Below are 14,679 nucleotides of genomic sequence, written 5' to 3'. Positions count from 1 at the left end.
TAAAAATTATGAAACTGAATTACTGGCCAGTAATGGAAGTAACTATTGTACTGTGCAGAGAAAGAAAGGACACACATTGAATGTTCTTTACTGTCTATATTAAACTGTTTTTAATAAAACTTAAAAAATTTGTAGAAAGAAACAACCTTCAAAATCGAAAATCCTGTCCTTTCCTGCCTGACTCCCCCCTCCCTACACACACACACACACACACACACACACACACACACACACACACAAGATTTTAGAAAATTTTACATTTGTTGTCATAGTTAAAATTCAGCACAGATCTACTCTTAACGTTGCAAGTAACCTCTTGTTAAAAAATGGCATTCAATGTTACATTTACCGGATAAACTCCACAAACTGGGATCTTACCCTAGTGAAGTGTAAAGCTGTAAATAAAAGAATAATGACCAATTCAAAGGTGGATCACGGCAATTTCATCCCTCCTTAGTGACTGGTATGAGGTACAATGAGCTTTTGGCCGAAGCCTTCTTCAGAAATGAACACACACACATTAACACAAGCAAGCACACCTCATGCACACATTACTGCTCTGTACATTGAAATGTAATCTAGTCATTCTTTCACAGGGATCAGTTCTCAGTTCACTTTTCTTTAGCTTGCACATTGCAGACATGCCAAAAACAAAATTATGAAAGTTTGGTGACACTAGTGACTGCATACTTGCAAAAAGGTGTACCTAAATTGAACAGTCAGAAGAGATCCAAATGGAGGAACTGGAGGAAGTGGGAATTACAAATGGAGACTCCAACCAAATGTCACCAAAATGAAGGCTTTCTGCTTCCCCCTAAATAGTAAAAGTGAAGAAAAAAATCTCAACAGACAGTTTGAAAACATTACAATTACTCACAATAAAACATATAAGTACTTGAGGGGAATCCTTGATAGAACGCTGTCTATCAGAAGGCATCTAACAAAAAGGGCAAAAAAATTGAAAATCAGACTCATCATCATTCAAAAGTTATGTGGTACAACGTGTGGAGCATCGGTATCCACCCTATATTCTTCTGCTTGGGTCTTGCCTTCTCGTCTATTGAACATTACGCCTCAGTTTGGCTAAGCTGCCAAAATGCACAAAAGATAGATTTCCAACTAAATAACACCATGAGAATGATTGCTGACATCACTAAATCAATGTCTATGGGATAGCAGCCAGTACTAAGCTACCTTTCACACCCCCAACTACGACAAATAAGTGCTCTCATGAAAGAGTAAAAAAAGATAATGGATAGTAAAAATCTACCGATTCGTCAAGATGTGAATGATGCAGACTGTAACTGATTCTGCTCTAGATGACCACCAATAATAATAGCAAGGGTCGCTGTGGAAGATAAGTTCAACATAACTAATCCATCAACTCAAGAATGGACTGGACAATAAAATAATACAATGCCATGTATCACCCAAAAACCACTGGGATTTGACTTGCCATGCAAAACATGGCCAGTGCTAAACAGAATTAGAACCCAACATGGCAAATACACATACCTTTTACACAAATGGGATAAAAAACCATACTCACTTTGTTTCTGTGAAGAACCATGAATTGACAGACATATCATCAAATAATGCCCCACAAGATCATACAATGGCAGACCAGAAGACTTGCTGCTGGTGATTCCAAAATCAATAGATTACATAAATGCTGCAGATGTTTGTGTATAAGATTTTATATTGTAAATGTTATGTTCTAAACTCTATGTATTTTTCTCTCAACGTGTCAAAAATCCAAATGATAGAAAAACACAGGCAAAACATACAACATTAAAGAATAACACATGACACTATCCAGGCCATTTACCAACATGCATGTCCACTTTATAGCTTTCTATAAAAAGATGAATACTACCAAACTGGCTCACAGCATCCATGAAGAACTGTCACGTTAAGGAGTTGCGAGACGAATTTGCTGAGCGTGCTCCACAATGTTATTCAATAGACCTACGTGTTTGTTGTATTACACAGGACATCTGGATTTTCTCATCAAGAACCAGTTTCCTCGAACTCCAGAGGTACGAAATTGTCCTTCAAGATATCTGCTCACCATTTAATCAACAGTACTATTACTTATGATCAACTAGTATACCATCTACCTCACTTCTCCTGGATGCTGGATTTGTACTTTTTGCCAATGAGGAGCGTGGCTGCCCATGCTCATTCACAATCAATACCTTGAAAATGAGAGCCAGGCTCACTCAGAACATCTTGGTGTTCACAATCAGACAAATAAATAATAAAGGATGAAAAACATGAGTACAAGACTGAAACCATATATTGCATGTGTGATATAATTCTGAAGAGATGGTCAATACAAACTTTAGCAAATAAACAATAAAAAACTATTAACACCAATAAAATGTTGGGCCACCAAAATCATATACAGTGGTCTAACAGCTCTAAATATCATCTTTTAGTTAACAGTTTGAGGCACATGAAAGCCTGAAAAATGTAATCACTTAAAAAATGTTTAATAGATGCAGTTCCAACAATTATGACACAAAAGATGAAATTAATTTATTCTGCTTTCAATAATGTACTGGTCTACAACTGGATTTTATTTATTTCAAGATTTGATCAAGGAGTCATGGCTCGGTATCTTTAGGAAGCATGATTACTGCCACTACTTTAACTTCCTCACAAAAGCTGTGAAACCAAACTGTGATAGAAAGAAACATTATAGGTTTTGGGCAAACCAACGATTTCTAGGCACCTAACACTTTTGAGCTTCTGTAATCTGATCTTACAATCCTCAAATGACCTTAACCTCTTTAAACACTTGCAAAGCATATTAACAGAGAAATATGATTGCCTTCTTTTTCGTCAGAAATTTCAACACCTTAAGATGTTGTCATTTAGTTGCACTTACTTTCAGACTCTATGAGGCTTCTGTAACCAAGTTCAGTCTTCTTGTCATAAGGAACAACCATTCCTGCCTGATGAAATGTCTTACAGACAGTTTTCCTAGATCGAGCTTTCATTTGTGGTGTGTTGAGATCCAGAGTGATCTTGTGGTTTGTGGCCCATTCTTGCAGACTACTCTGTATTCGAGAAACTTTCATTTTTTGGAATGGATCTGCTTTAGAACGGTATTCCTCAAGATATGAGCTGTGAACAGAATGAATGAAGCATGCAGAAATAGGTTACAAAATAAAAAAATATTAAAAAACTAAATTTCTCAAACTATTGTTTTAATAATAATAATAACAGTGGTAATAATTAATGTGCTGTATATGCTATCTTGCAGTACATCATCGAGGATCTGATTCTCTTCCTCCCTTGCCTCCTCGTCCCTTCAACATACGCTTCTAAGATTGTTTTTATAACTCCCTTACTCCTCCTTTCTTAATATATGCTCTTCCTTTCTTAATATATGCTCTATCCAGTTACTTTTCCTTCTTTTTATTACACTCATGAATTGTCTCTACTCTCCCACTCTTCTCAGGACCTTCTCATGTTTCACACTATTCACCCAACTTATTCCTTGCATCCTCCACCAAGTCCACATATCAAAAGTCTCCACCTATTCCCAACTTAGTTTCTCATTACCCACATTTCAGCATCATACAGGACGGCACCTCCCACGAAGTGTGGATCTTGCCAAGTCGGAGACTCGTGTACCTCAACAACACAGAAAGTCATACTGTACATGCAGCCAAAATGGAGGGGTAGCAGTGCAGAGACCAGAGGGGCAATTTTCTTTTCAATAGTGGGGAATACTCAGGAGAATGTCATAATCAGGAAAAATAAGATTGGTATTCTGCAGTCAGAGAGTGGATTGTTACATTACTTACTCAGGTAGGTAGGTTAGAAAATGAAGAAAGGGAAATGGACTGGTCGAAGTTATATATAGTGGGAATCAGTGAACTGTGGTGGCAGGAATAACAAGACTTCTGGGTAGGTGAGTACAGGGCTATAAGTACAAAATCAAATAAGGGTAGGCTTAAAAATGAATAAGAGAACACAAATGCGACAGCTATGAATAGCATACTGAATGCATTATTGTAGCCTAGGTAGATACCAAGCGAACACCAACCACAACAGTAGAAGTTTATATGCCATCTAGCTTTGCAGATGATGAAGGGACAGAAAGAGTGTATCGTGATATCAAGGAAATCATCCAGATAGTAAAGGGAGATGAAAATTCAGTTGTGTCAGGTGTCTGGAATTTGGTAGCAGGAAAAGCTAGAAAAGGACCAGCAGTAGGAGTACATGAGCCGGGGGAAAGGAATGAAAGAGGAAGCTGCCAACAAGAATTTTGTATGGAGCATAATTTAATCATTGCTAACACTTGATTTAAGAATTATGAACGAAGGCTGTATACTTGGGGAAGAGCCAAAAACAGTGAAACATTTCATTTCAGATTGATTACATAATGGTAAGGCAGAGCTTTCGGAACAAGGTTTTAAACTTTAAGACATTTCCAGGGGCAGACCATAAAATATGAAAACTGGATAAATTTAACAAACCCCAGGTTGTTGAGAGTTTCAGAGAGCATTAGGCATTGTTGGATTGCAACAGGAGAAAGGAATACAACAAAAAATGAATGGGTAGCTTTCAGAGACGAAACAGAGAAGGCATCAGAAGATCACATAGGTAAAACAACAAGGCCTAGTGGAAATTCTTGGATACATTAAATTTAATCAACCAACACAGAAAATACAAAAATCCAGTAAATTAAGTAGGTGAAAGAGAATAAAAATATCTAAAAAATTAGACAGACAAAAAGTGCAAAATGGCTAAGCAGGAGTCACTAGAGGACAAATGCAAGGCTGTAGAAGTAAGCATAACTAGCAGAGAGATAGATGCTGCCTACAGGAAAATTGAAGAGCTCTTTGGAGAAAAGTGAAGCAACTGTAAAAATATCAAGAGTTCAGATGGCAAATCAGTACTTAGCAAAGATGGGAAAGCTGCAGGTTGTAATGAATATATAGAGGGTCTATATAAAGGAACAAACCTGAGCACAATATTACAGAAAGAGGAGGAGGAGGAGGAGGAGGAGGAGAAGAAGAAGAAGAGGAGGAGGAGGGAGGTAAGATACTGCAAGAATAATTTGAGAAAATGCTGATGCTGATATAATGCACCTGGATTCATTACCTCAGAATTATTGAGATCCTTGGGTGAGTCAGCCATGACAAAATCATTCAGCCTGATGTGCAAGAGCAAGATATATGAGGCAGGCAAAATACTTTCAGACTTTAAGAAGAACATAACAATTCAAATTCCAAGGAATGCAGGTGCTGACAGGTGTAAATATTACTGAACCATCAGATTAATAAGACACGGTTTGCAAAATATTTACACAAATTATTTGCAGAAGAATGGAAAAAGCAGTAGAGGCTGACCTTAGGAAAAATCAGATAAGAAATGTAGGAATACGTGAGGCAACACTGATCCTACAACTTAGAAGACAGATGGAAGAAAAGCAAGCCTATGTTTACAGCGTTTGTAAATTTAGAGATAGGTTTTGGCAATGTGGAATAGACTACAAAATAGGTAGCAAGGATAAAATACAGTGACCATAAAGTTATTTAAAACCTGAACAGAAACCAGACTGCAGTTACGAGAGTCAAAGAACATGAAAGGGAAGCCATAGTTGGAATGGGATTGAGACAGGGTTGTAACTTATCCCTCGTGTTTATAGCTGTGAAGGAAATCATGGAGAAATTTGCAACGGGAATTAAAGTTCATGGAGAAGAAATAAAAACTTTGAGAATTGCCAATGACAATGTAATTTTATCAGAGACAGCTTATGACTTGGAAGAGCAATTAAATGAAATGGGTAGTGTCTTGAAAGGTATTATACGATGACCATCAATAAAAGCAAAACAAGGGTAATACAATGTACAGAAGTTGAAATAAATCAGCCAACACTGAGGTAATTAGATTAGGAACTGAGACACAAAGTAGTGTATGAGTTTTATTATTTGGCCAGTAAAATAGCTGCTGATCACTGAAATAGGGAAGATACAAAATGCACACCGGCAATAACACAATAATATCTGAAAAAAAAAGGAATTTGTTAAATCTAGTATAAATATAAGTGTTAGGAAGTCTTTTCCGGAGATATTTGTTTGAATTTTAGCTTTCTATAGAGTGAAACATAGACAATACACGATGCAGAGAAGAAGAAAATAAAAGTTTTTGCAATAGGGTAGTATAGAAGAATGTTGAAGATTACATGGGAAGGTTAGTAACAAATGCAGAGATTATGAATCAAACTAGGAGAAAGAGAAATGTGTGGCACAACTTGACTAAAAGAAGGGACTGGCTGAATGGACACATTCTGGGGCATCAAGGAATTGTCAAAGTGATAACAGGAAAAGATGGATTGTAAAAGGAGATCAAAGATAGAATATAGCAAGCAGGTCCAAATGGACACAGATTGTTATATTTATGCAGAGAGGATGAAGCTTCTTTCACAAGACAGACTAGATGGAGGGCTGCATCAAAACAGTCTTCATACTGACTTGTCTGGCATAGCAGTAATAGGTTATAAACACAAATATTCCTCATGAAACAGTCATCTATTAGTGAAAACTGTATTAAATTCCCTAAAGTAGTTCCAGAGATAAGCCTTCACATACAAATGGAAAAAATGTGGCTGGGGACTTTAATTTATAATATTAATGATTTGCAAACAATTAACTGGGTACAACTGGGTAAAAATTAAGAAACATGCCATGGCTAATGCAACGGGCTGCATTAGCAGATCTCACCACAGCTGACCGAATGTTATTGCAATGGGGACTGCTGTTGGTACAAGGACTGCACTGCAATGCCAGGCAGTTACTATGTCGCTTGGTGCAGCCGGATTGGAAATATCAATGACACAGCAGGAAGGCAGAGACATTGCAGCACTGGCAGCCCAATTACTTCACACATGAGCCACAGGTTTATTGTGGCTTACATGATAAAATATCAACGACACAGCAGGAAGGCAGAGACATTGCAGCACTAGCAGCCCGATTACTTCACTTACGAGCCACGGGCTTCTTGTGGCTTAAGTGATAAAAAACAATGCTGTAACAAAACATGCCAAGTCCAAAGTTCTGGAATTAGTGCTCTCTACCTACCCTTTGGGTCACTTGAGGGTCTGCTTCAGATGTTGCTGGCCCTCAACCCTGGAGGTCTCTGGCTATCATACAGGGCCATGCAACTGCTCGTAGGCAAATTTTTGCTTGCTTGCCTCTGTTCTGGAAAGATATTGCTGTGGTGAGCAGTTCCTACTATCTTACGTCTACACTGTGATCTCACGCACCACATCTGGGGCTACCTGGTCACCTTTAGGAATCACAGCTGTTGCAGTGGGACACTGACTACCTTGCCTCTGGCATTATCGCTCCCCCACCTGCGCAAAACCACTGAGCTGTGTGCTGACCATAGTGCCTTCTCTGTCAGCGCATACGGTTTTTATGTCCTGTGGCATTGGCCTCTATGGGCATCAGCATGACCATTGCAATACAAAGTGATAAATATGTGGTTTATCAATGCTGTATCACTGATGACATGTTGGATTCTATCAGGCATCTACTCACCACCTTGCTGCTACCCTGCCTGGATGCTGGGCCACAAGCACCCAGATTTCCAAGAACCTCACACATAACCCACCATAGGGCCAACCATCACAGTCACTATAATATGTACAGAAGATACAAATAGATTCTGGTGATAATAATTTCATGTGGCTTAATGGCCTTGTGAAAGTCTTTCAATTGGACACCACTTCCGTGACTTAACTGTCCCCAAGGGGACTTAAAGTTTAATGTGGAACCTGAACTGTGTGTCATTTCTGGTGAATCTCCATTTCACTGAGATATGAATGTTAGATTAAAAGGCAGACAGAAAAATCCGTAGCCCGAACTGGATTGATTCCATGACCTTCCAGTTTCCAGGCCCAAGCATTACTGCTAGATCACCAAGCCTGACATAGATTCAAGTCAATCTTTGCTGCTCCCTGTTGTTGTGGCAAATGTTTACTTTACTGCTTTTTTTCTGCCAGATACTGCCTTCTATGTAGCTGACTAGCTTATTTCCATGAGATGTCATTCCAAAGGTCAATTAAATTCAGAAAAGATAACAATACAAATATTACTGGTCCACAATTACTTATCAGTAGCAAATTACACACAAACCTTCTTTGTGAATCAGTCTACCAATTAGTGAGAACAGTATTGAAATCACTACAGAAGTTCCCAAGATTAGTCTGAATTTGTGCACAGTAACTGAGGCAAGGGATGTTAATTTATAATACGTATTTACTGATTATCTACTCAACCTATTAATGTTTTATCTTTCTTTATAGAGCTGATGATGATCATTAATTGTTCATGCCAATTAATAATTTGTGACAATCTGCAACCCCAACTATTAAAATAAATATTTCCAGTTCTTTACTCGCTATTATCAACACAGCTTTCGTGGCATGTGTAATGAGCCTAATTATCATATACTGTAAAATCTTTTGATTAGTAACAGTTTTCACTTACACTTAGAAAGATCTCCATGCAGTTGCTTTGTATCATTTGGCAACCTATTAAGGATACAGGGTACTTATAAATGGTGGAAAATTTTTTTATGACTTTATTAAATTCTATACTCTTTCCTGATTACATTGATATATAAATTACAGGGTTTCAAATGAAAAATAACCTATATATACCAAATTTTAAAGTTACAGTCATGTATGCCGCCACGGCTCCTCTATTTCTGTTACAGAAACCAGTATTATTTCGAAAAGAACTGTGAACTTTCTGTTTCCAGCGATTATACATATGACACATTGTATATGTTGCTAAAAGTGCAGGTTTCTAGTGTCTGTAAGTGATTATCTTTACTTTTGTCTCGTTGAAGCAGTCTGTTCACATGTTACTGAGTGCTTGTTGCCCAAGTGCTACATATATTTGTGGAAGTACATATCCTTCAGTGTGCAATAAATATGAACTATGCCATGCGTCGAGAAATTCAATAAAAGGAAATTCCTTGGTAACCAGTTCACAAACAAAGCAAGCCACATTTTTGAAAGTAACCTATGTATCAGTTCTTCAGCAAAGATACTCCCACATGGCACGTCTCCTGGTGATTCAAATTTTTGTGTTAACAATGACACTGTTTGTAGTGGATTTGTTGTTGATGATGTGGACATCTTATCTTCTTTGATAAAGGAAGAGGCAAAGTATAAACAATGTGATTGTGTAGACTGTCTGGAAATAACTGAACAACAAAGTAGCAGGAAGGGTTTAGCGTCAAAATTGGTTGTTCTGTGTAGATCCTGCAATAAATCTACTTCGAAAATGACTTCAAACGTTGTGCATAATTCATATGATGTGAATTTGAAGTTAGTGTATCCAATGCATGCAGCAGGAAAAGGAAAAAAGGCTGCTCAAACAATTTGTGGTTTGATGGATTGTCCTCCTCCTCCTCCTCCGCCTCCTCCTCCTCCTCCTCCTCCTCCTCCTCCTCCTCCCAGTAGGTTCAGCAAGCACATAAAAATACTTTTAGGTGCCTTGACGGTTGTGTCTAAAGCATCTATGAAACTTGCAGTAGAAGAAACTGTATATATTAGTGGAACCAGGGGCGTTGCTGTTGCACTTGATGGGACATGGCAACATCGAGGACATCGTTCCTTGAATGGTGTTTTAAGTGCTACTTCTCTGGAGAATGGAAAAGTTGTTGATTTTGAGTGCTTATCTAAGTACTGCCGCACCCACCATGGTAACACTGACGGACATATTGAACATCAGTGGAGGTATGAAGTGTGATGGAGCTCTAAAAATATTTCAGAGGTCAGTGCACATTTATAACGTTAGATATACGAAGTACCTAGGCGATGGGGACTCTAAAGCTTTCAATAAAATTAATGAGTTCATTGTTTATGGTGATACCTCGGTAACAAAACTGGAGTGTTGTTGACATGTGCAAAAGAGGATGGGAGCTAGATTGAGGAAGGTACAAAGAGAAATGAAAGGAAAGTTGCTATCAGTTGGAAAACCTCTGTCTGGCTGAAGCAGATTGACAGAAACTGAAACAGACCTCCTTCAGAGTTATTATGGACTGTCCATTAGATGAACTGCACCTCTGAATGACGTTACAGCAATGAGAAAAGCTGTATGGGCCACCTACTTTCCTAAGTTGTCCACAGATGACCACCCTGTTCACAGATTTTGCCCTAAAGAAGATTCTTGGTGTGGTTACCAAAAAGCAAAAGAAAATGGTCAAATATACCAGTATAAGCTTTCTCTTCCTGAGCTTGTTATGAATGTAATAAAACCAATTTTTAGAGACATGAGTGACCCTGTTCGGCCTAGTAAATGTCTCCATGGGGGCATTCAGTAGACAAGTGAAAGTTTCAACCATTCCATATGGGAAAGATTACCGAAGAATGTTTTTGTAGGACTAAATACATTAAAAGTTGGTGTCCTAGATGCAGTGATATGTTTCAATTATGGAATGATAGGAAGGTTGGAAGCCTTGAGAAATTTAGGCACAAAATGTGGCTCTAATATGGAAGATCTATTGCTTGCATGTGACAGACAACAGGTGCATGAAGCTGAAAGCTTCACTCTTCAAGTTACCAAAGAAGCAAGAAGTGCTAAAAGGAATGCCAAGAGGAAGCTTGAAGATGAAGAAATGCTGCAGGATGAAGACTATGCTTCAGGAATGTTCTGAGGCACAGTTTAACATATCTTCATTCACAATTTCCCACAAGAAGTATTTTTCAGAATTCAGGTACAAATATTTCCTAAAGTTTATAAAGCATTGCTCTAATTTTTTCTGTAACTCGCAAATAGTCCATACTTATGTAGTAGACCTACGCTTTATTGCAGAATCAACTACATTATAGAAAAAAATAACATTTTTAGGAAAAAAAGTATAAAAATTAAAATGTAAGATGTGATTTTTTTATCCTTGCAATATACATAATAGGTTGAATTAAATAGGTCTAGTCCCTCAGCCATCATGTCATGTGTATCTGGTAAAAATTTGGTCTCCTTCAAATGTATAACATTGGATTAAATGGTACCTCAATTTGAGGGAACATTTTGGAAAAAAAAATTGCATCAATGTCTTTGTAATTTTTTTTAATAGTCCTAAACAGGTTCAAAAATATTCAAAATACTGCTAATTTGTTTAGAAAGTGTGCTGCATTACCTGATATCAACAAAAAAAAATCTGTAAAACACATACATTATAAACAGTGTCTGAAAGAAATAGGTGTTCACTTTACATAATATTGAGCTGGAAAAGTGCCCTGTATCCTTAAAGAAAAGACTTACAACAAGTGGGCTCTGATCCAAGAGCTCTTTAATTGCTCAATACTAAGATAATCATCTCTGATTGCAATATTGTAATGATAAATGTATTTAATCATTGTGTTACTTTCTAGGTTCTTTTCTATGGATGTAATTGTCATTAGAATAGACACAGAAAACACAGTTAGCAAATTATACTTACTGAACCATTCCCTGATAGATTTACATTTATTTGAATTACCCAGTATTCTAACTGCTAGCTTCTATAGACTGTTGTGACTTAAGGATTGACTGCTACCATGGAAATACTAGGGGGTGGAGGCCCATATGGGAGGCAAGGACTGCATTCTGCCAATCCCACAAGACCTGCCTAGCTGCAGCAACCACTTGAAGTTGCCAAACCTTGATCCCACCACCACAAAACTTATTGCTTGCACTATGCTACAGTTTCAGTCTGCTCACTGTCCTGTATGACCACTGTACTCTGTGACTTTGTTCATTTTCGTTTTTGTAACTGTAGGATTTTATTTGCTTTTACCATTATTTGTTGTATGGTTCTGTACAATGTCAGTAGGAAGTCTGTCAAAAATTTAGAGTAGATAAGATCTCTTGGCCAGGGGATTGCCACATCAGGGCAGTCAAGGGTTTGCATGTTACATGAAAAACTTAATAGTGACCTGCTGCTCACCGTTAACAATGTAATCGATAGAACTGCGACAGTTTTGATACATAAACAAAAACACTGTTGTGAACGCTGACAAAGAAAACGTTTGAGAATGAAAAGTGTATTACCAACACATGAGGGGCAGTCAAATGAAAATCGAACACCTGCCACAACAGGACCATGGAATCATTGCATTGAAAACTAATCATCGTATGAGTTAAGATATTTATCCCACTGAGGAATGAAATGATCAATTCCTGTCTCATAGAACGAGTCCGGCTGCTGACAGATGCACATTCGCTCTCATTCTTACACTTCCTTGTCCAACTGAAACCAACATCAAAACTTTTTTCTCAGGTTGTCAAATATGTGAAAATCACACTGTGAAAGACCTGGTCTGTACAGAGGATGCTGTAGTGTTTCTGAACCAAATTGCTGAAGCATAGTCTTTGCCCAATTGGCAGCACAGGTGCGGGTGTTATTGTGGAACAGGATGATTCTGTCTGACAGCATGCCAACAGCCCAAGGGTAAATGGCAAAGCCAACAGTGGATAAATCCCACACCTCCCTTGCCAAGGAAATCAAAAGCTGAAACTTCCTGGCAGATTAAAACTGTGTGCCAGACCAAACTCGAACCCGGACCTTGCCTTTAGCGGGCAAGTGCTCTACCAACCGAGCTATCCAAGCACTACTCACGCCCCATCCTCGCAGCTTTACTTCCGCCAGTACCTTGTCTCCTACCTTCCAAACTTTACAGAAGCTCTCCTGCAAACCGTGCAGGACTAGCACTCCTGAAAGAAAGGATATTGCGCAGACATGGCTTAGCCACAGCCTAGGGGATGTTTACAGAATGAGATTGTCACTCTGCAGCGGAGTGTGCGCTGATATGAAACTTCCTGGCAGATTAAAACTGTGCGCCGGATTGAGACTCGAACCCAGGACCTTTGCCTTTCACAGGCAAGTGCTCTACCACTTGCCTGTATGTTATTTATTGACATCTAGGGCTACCAATTTTTTCTGTGTACAAAGTCTTCTAATATAATATTTTGTACTGTCGGGTGTACCACTGGAAAGTGAATTGGAAAAACACACACACACACACACACACACACACACACACACACACACACACACAGAGAGAGAGAGAGAGAGAGAGAGAGAGAGAGAGAGAGAGAGAGAGAGAGAGAGATCCCTATGTGGCAAATGTAAAAAAGTAATCTTGTAGCAATATATCATCAGTGTGCAGAACTCATGATTATAGGAAAACACAATTTTACATTCTTGTTGTATTCTTATCCCAAAATGAATCCAATTACAAATAAAAAATACAGCTACAAATGAAAATAATGTTCAATGTCACATGTCAATTTGACCACTGTCACTGTTTACGTTTATAAAAAAAGTCCCTCTGTTCTAATGTTAACGTGCTAGCTGTTCCACATTTTACTGTATTTGCAGGTGTAAAACTGTTGAAATACCTAACTAGTGGCAAGCAGTGATATACATTGGTCAGTAAAATTTACCCTTCTTCCACCACATCTTGAGAACAATCTGAAATTGTCTGTTAAGCTAGCTCTCTCTCTCTCTCTCTCTCTCTCTCTCTCTCTCTCTCTCTCTCTCTCTCTCTCTCCCCCCCCCCCCCCACCCTCTCTCTCTCTCTCTCTCTCTCTCTCTCTCTCTCTCTCTCTCTCTGTGTGTGTGTGTGTGTGTGTGTGTGTGTGTGTGTGTGTGTGTGGGGGGGGGGGGGGGGGGGGTTTCCCCCAATTCACTTTCCAGTGGTACACCCAACAGTACAAAATATTATATCAGAAGACTTTGTACACAGAAAAAATTGGTAGCCCTATATGTCAATAAATAACATACAGCCACATATGTCCTAACGTTATCCCTAGGAGTTTACAAGTAACTTTAATGTTTTGGCTTGGGGATAGCTGCAAGTATGTACACACCTTTTAGTAAAAATAATGATAATACAAACAACGTATGGTGTTCTCAGATTTACTGACAAACAATTGCTTTTGAATGGCAAGTGGCAACAGATGCGCCAGCATTGAGAGTAAAATGCAAGGATGTGAGAAATGAGAAGAAACAATACTTGTGAGACTTTGTGACATGTAAATGCACAATCAGAAACATGGAAAGGAAACACACTAGCTAGGCTTGACATTCTTTTGATTTGAATTCAGTACTTGCCAGTATACACACATTGTTATTCCCAACATATATTAGGGCTCCAATATGAAGGCAGTAGTAATTATCAAATTTTTATTTAACTACTTTCATTCTAAGTGGTAAGTATTGTGAAGCTGTAAATCTTCTTACTGTAATAACTCACAATTAAGCTTTTGGGTTATGATAACTTTTTCTGTTATTAAATGCATGTTATCCTTACTTGACGGCACCAAAGAGATTTTCAGCCATGGGTTTTATCAAGCAATCCACAGCAGCACAATTACTTGCGACGAAGCAAGGTGCTTCTTTGGGATCATCACGAAAATATCCAATATGGAACAGTTTCTTTTCATCTCCTTTAATTACTGTCTGTAATTAAATAAAAGCAAGTTTAATGGGTGGCAAAAATATAATCAACTGGAATAATTAGTTACTTTAAATTATTACTGAATAGTTACCACCACCATTACTGGATCTCCATTCTGTCAATAAAGAATGCAAAACTCATGTACTATGCTTAAAAAAATAAAACACTTCAAGAATAAGGCAAAAATTATTTGGAACATC

The 14,679-nt window shown here is 38.2% G+C and overlaps 1 protein-coding gene across 1 annotated transcript in view; it reads right to left on the bottom strand.

Moving 5' to 3' along the window:
* LOC124804672 (histone PARylation factor 1) overlaps positions 1-14,679 on the bottom strand; it is a 118,508-nt gene that overhangs the window by 28,910 nt on the left and 74,919 nt on the right. The window contains exons 5-6 of the mRNA XM_047264914.1: positions 14,333-14,481; positions 2,894-3,132 (exon numbers count right to left, since the gene is read on the bottom strand). Coding sequence (XP_047120870.1) covers positions 2,894-3,132; positions 14,333-14,481 — 388 coding nt within the window. The remainder of the gene's footprint in view (positions 1-2,893; positions 3,133-14,332; positions 14,482-14,679) is intronic.

This window comes from Schistocerca piceifrons, chromosome 7 (genome assembly GCF_021461385.2).
Source record: "Schistocerca piceifrons isolate TAMUIC-IGC-003096 chromosome 7, iqSchPice1.1, whole genome shotgun sequence".
Taxonomy (NCBI): Eukaryota; Metazoa; Arthropoda; class Insecta; order Orthoptera; family Acrididae; genus Schistocerca; species Schistocerca piceifrons.
Note: the sequence above shows the minus strand (reverse complement) of the source record. Positions and strands in the feature narration are given on the sequence as shown.